Genomic DNA, 13,915 nt, shown 5'->3' with positions numbered 1-13,915 from the left:
ACTCTCTATACCACGAACTTCCTTCTATTCCCTGAGCAGGCTGGTGAGTGCGCGTGTGTGTGCGTGACTGTGCAAGTGTTTCCCTTTTTCTTTATAAAACCCTTCTTCTCTTGATCAGTTTTCTCCTTTCTACTTTTTTGAGACAAAGTCCAGTTCTTCTCCAAGGTCCAAGGTCTCACCACCCCCTCAGCCATTTCTCTGGCATCCCAAGGACGGCCAGCCACTCCCCCGCTAAGTTCGGAGTCCCGGCGCTTGACTCTGATTTCGGGATCCGCTCCCACCCTCCAGGGACTTGCGCTTTGTCGCGATCCCCTGGCGCCTCACCGATCCTCCGGGACTCGGGTGCCTGCGCTTCGGCCCCGCCTCCTCTACCTGACGCCCAAGCCGCCGAGGGCGCCGCAGCCTCCGCCCATCGGCGCGCCTGCTTTGCCATTGGTTCTCGGTGCTGCCCGTCTCCTCCGCTGGGTCCCGGAGGCAGGTTTTGCCCGAGAAGCCGCAGTCCCGGCGGCTCGGGCGCAGCGCGGGAGGACAGTGGAGCGCATAGCGCGGATCTGAGCGGGCATGTCCCCCCTCGCGGGAGTCCCCGTCGGCCGCAGGGCCCAAGCAACTGCTAACTTGGTGGCGGGTTCCCGCGGCCCTGTGGTGGCTACGTAGTGGCCGGCGGGGCTCCCCGGAGCCTAGGAGCGGCAGTGCGATCTAGCCGGAGCCCAGCAGCCCGCGGCTTCCCCGGAGGTGCCGAGTGCGCGTGGCTCCCGCTGCACCTCGGGCAGCACTTTGGCCAACTGGGAAATGGGGGAGAAAGTTTCGGAGGCGCCAGAGCCGGTGGCCCGTGGCTGTAGTGGCCAGGGCGCTCGGACTCTTGCCCCTGCGGCAGCCGCCTCGTCCTCGATGGGCGCTTCCTCCGCCGAGTCTTCCTCGGGCTCTGAAACTCTTTCGGAGGAAGGGGAGCTGGGAGGCTTCTCCCGCAAGTCGCAGCAGCCTGCGCCGCCGGGCGGCGCCCTGGGTGCCCGACAGCCCGCCGCGTGGGCTCCCGCGCGTGTGGTGCTGGAGCATGGAGTCACTACATTGCCGCTGCCACTCGGAGGAGCCGCGCCACCTGCGCCCGGGGGCAGCAGCGCGTCCCAGGAAGAGCAGGACGAGGAGGTGGGCCCCGCTTTTTCCCAACTCGCCACCTCAGGGTCCCGACAGCCGGGCAATCGCCGCTCCCGGTCCTATGCACATGCGGTGGACAGTGGAGCCCAGTGGCATGGAGAGGGGAGGCATACCTAGTTGACCCAGTGTAATTGACAGTTAGGAGCCTTTCGAGAGGGTCATTGACTTCCCTGTGGCTGTTACCTCTGTGTGTGTGTGTGTGTGTGTGTGTGTGTGTGTGTGTGTGGTGTCTGTCTACCATTGCTGCCTGATGGAGTGCTTTTAAAATGTCAAAGTCGCAAACTCCTTAATGTCTGTGTGTGGTCAGTCAGCGAAGGGATGCTATGCTATCTGGACGTCTGACTTGTACCCACAACTGAGATCTGATTCTTCAGAGTCGGGGTTGCTAAGCACTGACTTGGGTGCGCTTGGGTGGAGACGCGGAGATGGTGCTTGGGGCAGGGAGGGAGCTTAGCCGCGAAGTTGCAAGGCGAGGTCTCACTGGCGTCAGCCCCAGAGATTGCCAATGGGTGGTTTTGGCGGGTCGCTGCAGCACGCATCCTCTGGGATAGGAGAATTTACAGTGCTCTTCCAGCAGTACCTCAGTTCCGATTCGGACTTGTTTCCAGGGTGTTCAGAGGAGTGCAATCACTGAACCTAGTAGGAAACTCCTACCTTGTTCGGAGGACTTGGTCCTAGTTTCCTGGAAGAATGTCCATTTAGAACTTGTGGGTCCCTTCTTGACTGAGCTTCGGGGTTCACCTAGCTCCTAACTCTGCTTTGTTTCTGCTTTGAAGGACAGTGAATGAAGTATAAGGTTCTTTGTGACTCTAAGATTGTTTGCTTTGGACTTTCCTTGTGGGGAAGTCATTCTGATTAGGCAGGGCCATAAATAAAACATTACCCTAAGGTAGCCTCCTTATGAAATTAATTCCTTAGTGCCAGAGTGGTTAGCTTGTAAGTAATTGTCTTTGTCCCGAGAAGAATCAAACTGAGGCCAATGCCCTGTTGGTAGCTTTCTGATTCTCCCTCTTGGAAGCAAAGACTGAATCTGGCATCAGGGGTGTGAAGCAAGTCCTAGCCTGGCTGAGATGGAATGAACTGTAGTTGGTGGTTGGTCAAACCTCCGGCAGTAACCATGACCCATTCCCCAGTGCCTCTGGGGACTGCAAGGATCCCAGTCTGGTGCCTGGAGATTGGCTTTCTAGAACTGCTTCTGATGAGTGTGAAACTTTGGGCCCGATTCATTCTGCAGGTTCCATTCTCTAATCTGTATAATGAGAAACTTCAAGGTAAAGTTCATTTCCACACTACTACTACTTTTTCTGATCAGGAATTTTAGATGGATCCAAAGTGTCAGATTGATCCTAGTGGCAGTATGCCGGAAGTTTGTTGAGTGCCACACTCACACAATGATTTGTCATGGCAGAGAGGTGACCAAATCCTGTACTGTAACAGCATTCCTCATTGGTATTCATCCTGTAAATTCTGACCCAACTTGTAGAGATGAGCACACTGTCACTGGGAAGCTGGGACTATAACTTAAAGATTTACCACTAGATCCTAAACTAGTGTTTTCAGGGTAGAGAAGATGGTAGAATTAATTGTCCTGTGTTTTCTGTTTAGCTAGGAGGATATGCCACGGTAAATAGCAAGGTCTGGCAGATGGAGGGGAAGGGGAGTTGGGAACTTCTCACTTTTGATCCCAATTCTGTAGTTGATTTACTATCTGGCCTTAGGATGACAATATTTTACTTTCTGGGAAGTGGATATAATAATAGCTTATTTCCCAGGCAATGCAGTGAAGATTGTTTGATTGAAACACATTTGGAGAGTGGAATGACTAAATAACATTGGCCACTGTTTGTGAAATCGCAGAATTGGATGTAAAGGGATACAGTATTGCAATTTATTATGTAACTTAACTTGTGTCAGGGGATGTTGGAAATTGTCAAGGAGTGAAATCTTGACTTGCCTTGAGAAGTTTGAAGCAAAACTAAAGCCAGGTAGTTTATACCCCCTCACCCCCACCCGGAACAATGTAGAAATGATAATTTTGGTGAGAAGTGTAGAAGTCCAGTATATAATTTTTGGTTCTTACACTGATGACAGGATAGTGAGATGGGTCTTAATCTTTTGTGGAACTGTGGTCCTCTTTGAGAATTTTATGAAAACTATCTTGTACCTCTTCTTATAAAATACACACAGTTACAATTTCCATTCCAGAGGGTTCAGGAATGCCAGGTTATAAACACTGTAACAAGTTCTGGGTTTGATTTCTAGCTTGATCACCTTGACGAGGTATGTTATCATGGTCCACTTTACTTCTGATAAGCCTCAGTTTTCTCACCTCTTAATGGGAATAAGTAAGTAATAGAGTTGTTACAGACATTTTATACATGCCATCAAGTTTAATCATAGCACAGGAGCTAATATACAGTATTGAGTGCTGTGTTAGCTTTTTGTTGCTGCGACAGAATACCTGAGGAGGGGAAAATGTAAAGGAAGAGAGATTTATTTGGGCTCACAGTTCAGAGGTTTCAGTCCATTGCTGGCTGACTCTGTTGTTTGGGGCCTGAGGTTAGGCAGAAATATCATAGTGGAAAGGTGAGGTGCAGGAAAGCTGCTCACCTGTGACAGCCAGGAAGGAGAGAGAGAGAGAGAGAGAGAGAGAGAGGGGGGGGGGGGAGGCGGCGACAGGGACAAGATACACCCTTCCAGGGCACACCACCAGTGACCTACTTCTTCCAACTAGACCCTGCCTTCTAAAGTTTCTGCCACTACCCAATAATGCCATCAGCTCTGAACCCATCAGTGGATTAATCCATTGATAAGGTCAGCGGCTTTATGATCCAGTCCTTTCCCAAGAGTCCCACTTCTGAACATTGCTGCATTGGGGACGATTCACATTGGGGGACATTCTAGATCCAAACCATAACCAGTGTCAAGTACATATTAATTTTTAAAGTTCATTTGTGATAAAATTTTGTGAAGTTGAAGTGCAATGTTGATCTGGCCTGTTGTTTTATTAACATATAATTTATATGCAATCTACTTTCAGAGAATCTGAGATTGTCTACTCAGTTTAGTCTCATTTTATTAGTATAAGCTGGGAAAGGGGTTTTATTTGTCTCTGTTTGCACTATGAGTTTGTATTACAGAGCTGAGTGTAGGCTTACACTGTGAGTTGGGTGTCTGATTGTAGGGTTGCATTGAGCCTGGTGTTACATTGTAGCAAGTTCCCAGTACAAAGCACTGAAGGCTTAAGTGCAGTTTATAAAATGGAAAGAAACTCATCTTAATTTAAAAATTGTTATATCTGGCTTAGGAGATTAATTATTTTCCAGTGGGTATTTTTTTTAACAGCAACTTATTGAATCAAGTTTTAAAAAACAGCAAAATTCAGGTTTCTATTGTATTATTGCAGTGCTGATTTTTTGACAACCTTGTTATAACTATTTTGAATATATCTAGTAATGTCACAGTGTTTGATCTACTTCATATTTTATCTTCTGTCAATATTTGTAAAAATGTACAAAGTTTCATACACTTAAGTCAATCCCATAAGTTATTGGTGTCTTAAAAATAATAGTTAGATGTGGCAGTGATGATAGTTTAAACATTTTTTGTTTTATTTTGCGGGGCAGAGGTGCTAGGGACTGAACCCAGGACCCCCTGCATGTTAGGCAAGCATTCTACCACTGAGCTACAGTCCCTTAATACATTTAATAAAAATGTGTTTACTACATATTTGTACTGAATAGCAAACACAAGAGAGAGGGCAGGTGACTTTTTGCTTAAAAGAACTGCATCTGCGTTGTCTGTCTGTGTGGGTTGCTGAGTATCCTGCCTTCTGTAGTTAAGATGATCTAGATTGGAGTACTGTTCCCCTGACAACGTTGCTGATATTTGCCTCAGGCATTCTGCCTTGTCCTTTTCCCCAAAGCACCTTGAATGACTCCAGTAAAGTGCTCTGTGGCTTTTGGTAACTGTTGATTGGTAAACTGGATGAGAGCAGGGATTGTGTTTCTAGCCCAACACGATGCCTCTAATGTATTAGCAGGGACTCAGTAAACATGCTGGATGGATCATAAAATAATGACATCTCTGAAAATAGTTGCACATTTGATTGAAGGGTGACTGTGTGTATTCACTTTGTTTTGTCTTTTGTGAATTGTGATGCTCATATCTCTGGACCCTCATCCAGAAAAACCAAGTGGATCAGAGCAGAAAATGTCATGAATGGGTTTTTGAGGCAAATTTGAATAAAGTCACATCCCTGAGGGTCCACTTAGAATACCTTTGAAGGAACTGGGGTATTAATTGTTAGCACTGCCTTTTACTGTATATTTTAGAAATGGAAACTTTCAGAGATTCTTAGAATGGCAGAAAAGGACATGATTGTTAAGACTTTCCAACTCCGTGTATATACCCCATTTAAACTCTGCTGCACTAAGGGACTTATTTTATTGGCAAAAGTTGGGAAACAGTTTTCCTTAATAACAATAGACACAATGATGGGATGTCTTCAAACTATTTCATTAAATGGTATATGAGTGGGATTCATTTGGGGTTTGTATTTTTGGGTTCCCTACATGGTGGTAATGCAGTGGATGGTTTCTGGTTTTCATTGGTGAAGAGACTAAATAGCGAAAAACAACCATGAATTCAATCAACTTTTTCATTCAATTTATATTGTATTAATCGTAGCCACTAAACCATTTGAAAGAGAAGTGTGTAAATCTTGGCATATTTATTTAGTCTACTTTTTGATTCACTACTTCAGTAAGAGTCATGAGATCAGAAAAGCTGCCAGTCTACCAATGTGTATTGAGTATCAACTCCCAGGCATCATCCTGAGAGCAGAGATGGTTTTGTCCTCAGGGAGCTTCTCGACTAGAGGGGGAGCTAATAACTAAACACATGATTATTAATTAATTGGTTTCAAAGGTGGCAGCTAGGAAAACATGCTGTGAGAGAGTGCTTGATTGCACTGCAGAAGTTGGTGAGGAGTGCGCAGGTTAAGGACAGCCTCAGCTGGGGAAGTGATATTTGAGCTGAAGACCTAAGGGATGAACAGGAGTTAAATGAGCAAGGGAGTGAGGAGGTCCAGAATGTCCTGAAGTCAGAGAGCACAGAGTGGGGCTGTACTTTAAGAGGAAGCTGGCTAGCTTGGCAGGGAGGATGGGGGCCAGGGTATTGGAAGAGGTTCTAGAGAGAAGCTGCAGCTGGGGAGTTCAAGCAGCATGAGGCCCACCTGTTGGGGACCACTGAGATATCCTATTTAAATGTTACAGAGTTGCAATTGGTAACCTGAGAAGATGCCCTCTTAGTGAACAGTAAGTAGATGAGATAGGGGAGGATCATTCCTGGTATGTTAGGCACTCCAGGCAAATACATAAGAATTATAATAGGAAAGGAATTTAGATCTATTCCAGGAAACATCTTAGTGTGAATAAGTGCCACTTCCCAGTATGATATCATCTTAAGCCTAGTATTTTCTCGAAGGAGAAAGTTTATTGACATGAGCAGAGAGTGAGAAGGGGGTCTTACAGTGCTCATTTCCATAGTAAGTTGTGGGGACACATTTATCCCAGTTGAGCAAAAGGGGACATGCATGGCCTGAGGGTTGTGCCCATGTTTACAGGAAGTGTGGTGTTCCTGGGCTAACAGGCACTACCAGAGCCTGGATTTTCCTCAAGAGGAAAGGGCAGCTTTTATCCCTTCCACCTCTGATCTGAGGCATTCCAGGAAATGCCAAATAGCAGGTGACAAAGGCCATCCATCTACTCAAACTTAGTGTACACAGTGTGTGAATTCAGTTTTTTGTTTTCAGTTTGACCCCCGTGAGGAAGGGTGCACAGATGATAAACTGCTGAAAGAATGCTTCTAGAACTGGCCTCACAAAGAGAAGGGTCCACAAGCTTGTGGACTGACTTTGGAGAATGCTGAGTGGGTTGGGGTATGTGCATGCTTGCACACATTTTAGAATAGATGTTTTTGGACAGTCATCTTTTAGATGAAGGATGGCCAGAAACTGCTGGTGTTTCTTCCTTCATCCCTTCAGGGCTAGCAGGCACTGGCTCCCAGCTTGGAATCAGCCTCTTTAGTACCTAAGGGTGTGGACTTCTGACCCTGATTCAGCTATTCATAGGCTGAATGACTTGGGCCAGGTTATTAATCCTGAGACTGTTTCCTCATCTGTAAAATGGGCATGCCAATATTTATTGCAGAGAGTCATTACAAGAACTAAAGAGATGTATTTGTGGAGTCCCCAGCACAGTGCCTGGTGTATGGTAAGCATTCCATAGTGAGGTTTGCTATCATTACTGACTATGGAAAGCTGATGCATGCAGGATGTCACTACTATAGCCAGGAATAAGCAGAGGCCAGAAGTCCCTTCCCTGCCCCAATGGATTGTGCTATGGCTGGTTTTGTTGCTAGTCCAGAGAGACCCTTTCATTCATGAGTAGGTAGATATGTAACATAGTTATCACTTTTAATTTCATGGACAGAGCATTTTTATGAGGTACTGACAGCAAAGCTTTATGGTGTATGATTCATTAGACCTTCCCGTTTGCTTCAGGAACTGCTCTTGGTGATCAGTTATTAAATAATGTCCTAAAGAACTCTGTGGGCATGAGAATTCCCAGGGATTAAGGGGGAAGGCAGTTTGTCTTCCGCATGTGAAGCTGGTGAGATGATCTTGTACTTCAGTAAGCTTCCTAGGTGAAGGTTTGGGAGCTAAGAAGGGAAAAGAAGGCTATAAGGTGGTTATCTGGAAGTGAACTTCAGTTCATATAAGCACTGGGATGGGGGGCCAGACAGGTGGTCCAAGGGCCACCCAGTTTTCTCAAAGGGGCAATCTGTAGAAATTCAGTGGAACTTTTGAAAATTCAGGAATGCATGTATGCAAAATACCCAACAAAAATTTTGTTTTGTCTGTTTTGGGATAGTGTAAACACTTCATTTGTGTAATCATTTAGGAGCCTTTTTAATACAACTCAAATGCTGGTGAAGCAACTGCACTTTGCTTCTCTTCCTAATAACTTGGGTTCTGACCTTGCACTTGTTCAGGTTGATATGTATACAACTTCACATCATTTAGTTCAAAGCTCCTTGCTCTCCTTCACGTGCCCCATGTTTTGTCTGTGATTTCCTATCTGCTAATGTTATTTTAAGCTAAAGCATAACAAAATACAAGGTTAAGCAGAAGACTGTTGCTCCAACAGCTTTGGGCACTTGTTTCTCTCGTTCCATCTGCACACTCTCAGCATTCTAGAATTTCTGGGAAGGTCAGGACAATAGTCACCTGTGTCTCCAGGGTTAGGAGACAAAAACCACACCCTAAAAAGCAAAATGTAGGTTTAGGACTGTGGTAGGCAGTATGTACATAAACATTGAAGTCATGTTCAAGTGTGTAGAACTTGTGTGAAATTTCCAGTGGCTTCCCCAACTTTTCCTAATGCAAAGCATTTCCTGCTTATTTAATGATTTGAATTCATAACCAGACAAGCTGTCTGCAAGACAGCTTATGCATTTGTATCCTAGGCCTGTGCTCTTTTGCTACCCCATCAATTCCCCTCTCCGACACAGTCGATATAATTTTGATTACGGTACTTACTTCCACTGAACCTTTCAGCCCAAATGCTTTGTGATGCTATTGGGGATTGGGCAGAAGTGGGTAGGTGGGAGGGAATACAGAAATGCTCACAAATTTGGCTTCTTAACTAATTTCATAAGCTATCATGTGGAAGATGAAATTTTAATTTTATGTTCTTGACTTTGTAATTTAGTGGTGTTTCTGATGCTTCCAAGTGCACCCAATTTCATTTGGTAGATGAGTGTACACTAACACACTCACATAAGATGTGGGTCTTTGGGCCTCTGCCTCAGCACTTGGTCAGTTCCTTTTCTGATCAGCTGAGAAGTTACATGGGTCATTCCTTACAGGCTGATGATTTTGTACCTTCTGTGTTTGTCTAAAAAAACACCACCATATATCAGATGGATTTCTGCTCCTAATAGTTGTCTTGTCAAGCATTTCTTTATGCAGAGATAGATGTACCTTCTGCAACACAGGAAGGGCCCCAGCGCCTCATCAGTGGTAGGGAAAGAAAGTGAAATTGGGGTGGACTTGGAGTATAAAATCACGTGTAGTTGTACACTGTTGTGGAGACTTAGATTCACAAAAGCCACAGATTTAAAATTATGTCTTGGGGCAATCCTAGCCAGCTAAACTACATTAAGCTATTGAAATGGAATGCGGTTGTGATGAAATCCATTCTGTGTGTAAAGGCTAAATGGTTAATTTCACAACTGGGTTCTTTATGGATAGGTTGGTTCCACAGAAGCATTTCTAGTTCCAACACATATAACACAAACACACAAAATTTGTTTTTGCATTCCCAGAGTGTTAGCTGGAGTGGTTTAATTGAAGTAATGCTAGCCTGCACCCAGATTTCTTGTTTTAAGAGAGTACTCCGAGGATTCTCAGATGCAGCCAAGAAGAGAAGGGAAGAACCACTCCAGAGGAAAGGTCAGCCCAGCTACTGGATTCTTGAGCAAGAAGTGCTGAAAGTCTTATTTTTTGAGAACTTCACACACCTCAAATGAATTGAGTACAGAACAGGAGAACTCAAGGAGAGGCCAACCTTCCTGTCCTTGTGGCCCTTCTCAGACTAGTAAGTGGAGGTGCCTTGTTGAAGCAAAGCAAGCTTAGTTTAAAAGCTGAGTATGAGAGCAAATGAGAGGAAAATTACTTGTCAAGTAAGACAAGACTGCCTTCTCTCTGTCTACATTATGGTACTTTGAATTATTTATCTACGGTTTGAAAAATTACCATAGTAAACTTCATTTTATGTACTCATCTTATTTCCTTGGAAAACCTATGTTATTTGCCCACAGGCACTGACCAAGTTATCTTAATAAGATGCCTGCTCCCTGTGCTACAGAGAGGGGCAGTCCTCAAGTGCTGTAAGACCTTTGAGGACTAGCTCTAATCCTCAGTGATGGGTGGTTTCCAGCCATGGTACAGATTCTCTATTTAGAGGACAAGAGATAAAATGGAAATTACATCTTTGAACACTCTTGATTTTCTTCATAAAAATATCCATGTTCTTTTCCTCAAGATTTCCACTTTTGAACTTTAGACTACTTCTACCTGGAGAAACTTGACTCATAGGTGTGAGCAGCTAAAGGCAAGAGTTTTGAAATTATGGAATAAGACTAGTTGTGAAGATGGTAACATGGCAGTTTTAAAACCTGCTAAAATCATAGTTTAATATTCTTTTAAAATTATTTCTGAATCATCCTCTTCTGTGTATTAGGTTCCTTGTTCCTCCTTGTTCTAATTCTTCCTCGTTTCTTTTTCCTCCCTCCTATCTATAGCTAGGTCATCAGAATTTTAAAAAGAACATCCTCCCCTCCCCCCTCCCCCCCCAAAAGACCATTTTAGCTAGAACATTATAGTAAAACCTGTGTACAACAGAATGTTGGGGAGAATATCCTTTTTTGGGCTACTGAATTTTATGGTTCATTAAAGATTAACTTGAAAACTCTTTTTGTTTTCCCTTTGTTCACTTTTTTCCTAACATGTCATGTTATGTTTTCCTGCCTTATTATTCTGTGCTGAACAAGCTTTTTTTTTTTTTTTTTTTAATGATTGGAGATCTTGTAGTGCTTAAAGGCTCTCACCTGGGCATCAATCATCTTTGAGAACTATTGAAGACATGAAAGTGTGTGAGAAGAGGTAGAAAGTGAGTGTAAAAATTGTGTGTGCTGTTAATAAAAACAGATATCTTGATTCCTTTCTTGTTAACTTTGAAAGTTGAAAATAGCAGAATCAGTTGTTTTTGGAAGGTTGTACCACATTATCTTCCTGTGTTATGCTAGGTCTTGTATTTATTAATATTTGTAGTGTTTGCACAGCCCTTTCTCATATTTCAATTATTTTCTCATTTCTATTTTTACACTTTTTTTTTCTGCTCAGAATAGGAACAATGTCACATCAATTCAAACCCCTTCAATAGGGAGAGTGGTGTTTAATGGATAATGATAATAATAGTTGGCACAAAATTGCAGTTGAGGCATATTGTGTGTCAAGATGCCGTTCTGAATGTTTTACGGGCATTTACTCATTTAATTTTCCCACAAGTCTTTTTGAAATTAAATTGGTAGTTAAATTAGTTCATACTACCATGCTGTAGCTAAATGACCTGATGAATATCATACATGGGAAGAGGAGAATAGTGGGAAGAAGGTGGAGAGGAGCAGGTTTGAGGACACCTTTGAGGAACTGCATTCCCTGAGGTCCCAGCCTCCTAGTTGTCTCTGTGTCCCAGAGCCCAGCAGAGCCTGGTGTGATTGGCACACAATAAATGACTGCTCAATGAATGATTGTCAGATGAATGAATGCTGGTGCCAATGAAATGGCCCCTGTGCACCTGAGGTAAGAGTTTAGATTGATTGTTTCAAGGATTTTTGTTAAAGTTGGCACTAAGATTTAAAGCTGTATTTCTGGGTTTAGGTCAACTGTTAATGGGATGAGAAAGTTTCTACAGATGAAGGAATTTAGCTATGAACCAATTCTCATTTCTTGTTGGCTTTGGGAAGCTGTATTCTACTAGGATATTTTTGCTTATTCATTAAAATTTGTAGTAGTAAGGCATTTGGGGCCACATGTTCAAAGGAATCATTTTAATTTCTACTGAAATAATGACAATTCCTTTACAGTTTTAAGAGTGATCCTAGGCTGCTCACTAGTTTGCAGGATAATGCCATGGTAAGTGGAAGGGTTCATAAGAATCCTGATTGTTTTCTGAGGAGTGCCTTGATTCCTGGGGAGGCGATTAGCCTCCCTGATCCTCATTTGTGATGAAATCAGAGTCCATTTAAATTACATCTCCCATTTTATTTTTTTTTTAATTTTTTTTACTTTAAAAATGATTTAAATTGTAAAGTTTTCATCAGTGTATAATTTGTTGCTGAATTGTTCAATGAAATTTTCTTGTTGACAGACTTGATTGTGTTTTCTGATTTGTGAATAGGCACATGTGCTCTTCCCTCTCTCTGCTTTATATAACAACACTTGTATATATTCACAGTACCCAACATGATGTTCTGATAAGTGTATACATGATGGTGACATGATTAACTCAATCTAATCAGGTATCTACCACCTCATGTACTTATTTATTTATTTTTTGTGGGAGATAATTAAGATCTGAATACTTATTCTTTTCTTTTTGGTACTAGGGATTGAACCCAGGGGTGCTTAACCTCTGAGCCACATCCCCAGCCCTTCTTAATTTTATTTTGAGACAAGGTTTTGCTAAGTTAGCTAGGAACTTGCTAAATTGCTGGGCTAGCTTTGAACTTGCAATCCTTCTGCCTCAGCCTCCTGAGTCCCTGGGATTACAGGTGTGTACCACTGCACCCAGCTTCAATACTTATTCTTGATGTGGATTCTTGCAAGGACATGTACTCACAGAGTCTTCCTTTCAGGTAATGCCGATTTACACATCCAGAAAAAAATAGGGTTACTTTCTTCCACTCTTATTCAACTTTTAAAATTTTTTGGTGTGTTTCTGTCAGTTCTCCCTAATAAATCGGAGCATTCTATCTCTTGCCTTCCAATCCCTGCAAAGGATTTTGAGTCCAAAGAGGAAGCTCAGTTCTGTCTATTGAAGCTGGGCTTCCTGTTGTGTGTCTCACCCTGTGAGTCCTCAGGCTTCTGTGTGCTTGTGGAAACACTGAGTTTCTTCCAATTGTCCCTCAGAGAGGCTGAAACTTCAGTTTTAGAATAAATCTTGTCATAGAGACAGTTTGGCCAGCAGGGGAGTGTGGGTATAGAACCTAGGCTTCCTTTTCAATTCAGGGCAACTTTAGGACCTTAACTTACTAGGGATGTCCCTTAGACAATGTCATGGTGTGGCTGTCTGTTGAGTCATCTTTAAAATAGAGTACTACATTTTAACACTAGAAGTTATTATTCCAGATGGAATTTCAAAGGATGGTTTTTGGTGCGAGTTCATGAGGCTCTATTGGCCTCAAAATTGTATCTTTCTCTCTCAAATTTTCTCTGGAGATCTCTGGATCAGTGGCGAGATTCCAAGTCTCCAGGCAGAAATTCCTCTTGTATGGAATTGCTGCCTGTAATTCTCCTTGGGCTGCCTGTCACAAGCTTGTCACTCCTGTGTCGTAGGCCGACAGCTTCTGATTGGGGAAAAGACCATTCTTTTATTTAAAATATTTGTATGATCTCTCCCCTTCCAGGCAGCCAGAGCCCCTCATATATTGTTTTGGAACTTAGCTGCCCAACTCTTGAAGTAAACTAAAGTTTGTTTGCAAAGTTAAATCAGAATCTGTCAGACATTGCCTTTCACCATGTGCTGCCTTAAAAACAACAACAACAACAACAAAAATAGAGGGTGGCAGCTCTGGTCTAAGCTATCAGTGGGTTGTTGCATAAGTTTATATGAAAGTCAGCTGTTTGGAACTTGAGGCACGCAGTCCTACAGACATGGCATTTAAATGGTGATTTGACTTCCAGATCAGCCTACAAAAACCTAATTTAACTCCAAGAATGGGATAATAAGGTCCTAGACATGGGATAATATTGGTGCTGGTGAAGACAGTAGAATTCTGGATCTGGAAGGTCAGAGGCTGCTTTGTATCTTGCTTTCCCCAGAGAAGTCAAGTGAATAACTGGGCCTGTGCAGGGATGGGAGCCCAGGCCCTCTGACTCTGCCTGCTGCTCATGCCACTTGGTGCAGTGTTGCCA

General features: G+C 43.3%; 1 protein-coding gene across 7 annotated transcripts in view; it reads left to right on the top strand.

Annotated features, from left to right (window-relative positions):
- Positions 1–500: 500 nt before the first annotated feature.
- MAST4 (microtubule associated serine/threonine kinase family member 4) overlaps positions 501–13,915 on the top strand; it is a gene marked incomplete at its 5' end in the record, with an annotated part of 570,488 nt that continues 557,073 nt past the window's right edge. For 6 of the 7 annotated variants that reach the window (XM_081294782.1, XM_081294780.1, XM_081294779.1 and 3 more), the window contains one exon: positions 501–1,143. In XM_081294782.1, coding sequence (XP_081150908.1) covers positions 790–1,143 — 354 coding nt within the window. The remainder of the gene's footprint in view (positions 1,144–13,915) is intronic. The other variant, XM_081294783.1, reaches the window with a different exon arrangement.

This window comes from Spermophilus citellus, assembly GCF_964194105.1.
Source record: "Spermophilus citellus genome assembly, chromosome: 1".
NCBI classification, from domain to species: Eukaryota; Metazoa; Chordata; class Mammalia; order Rodentia; family Sciuridae; genus Spermophilus; species Spermophilus citellus.
This window is presented reverse-complemented; position numbering and strand designations above follow the sequence as displayed.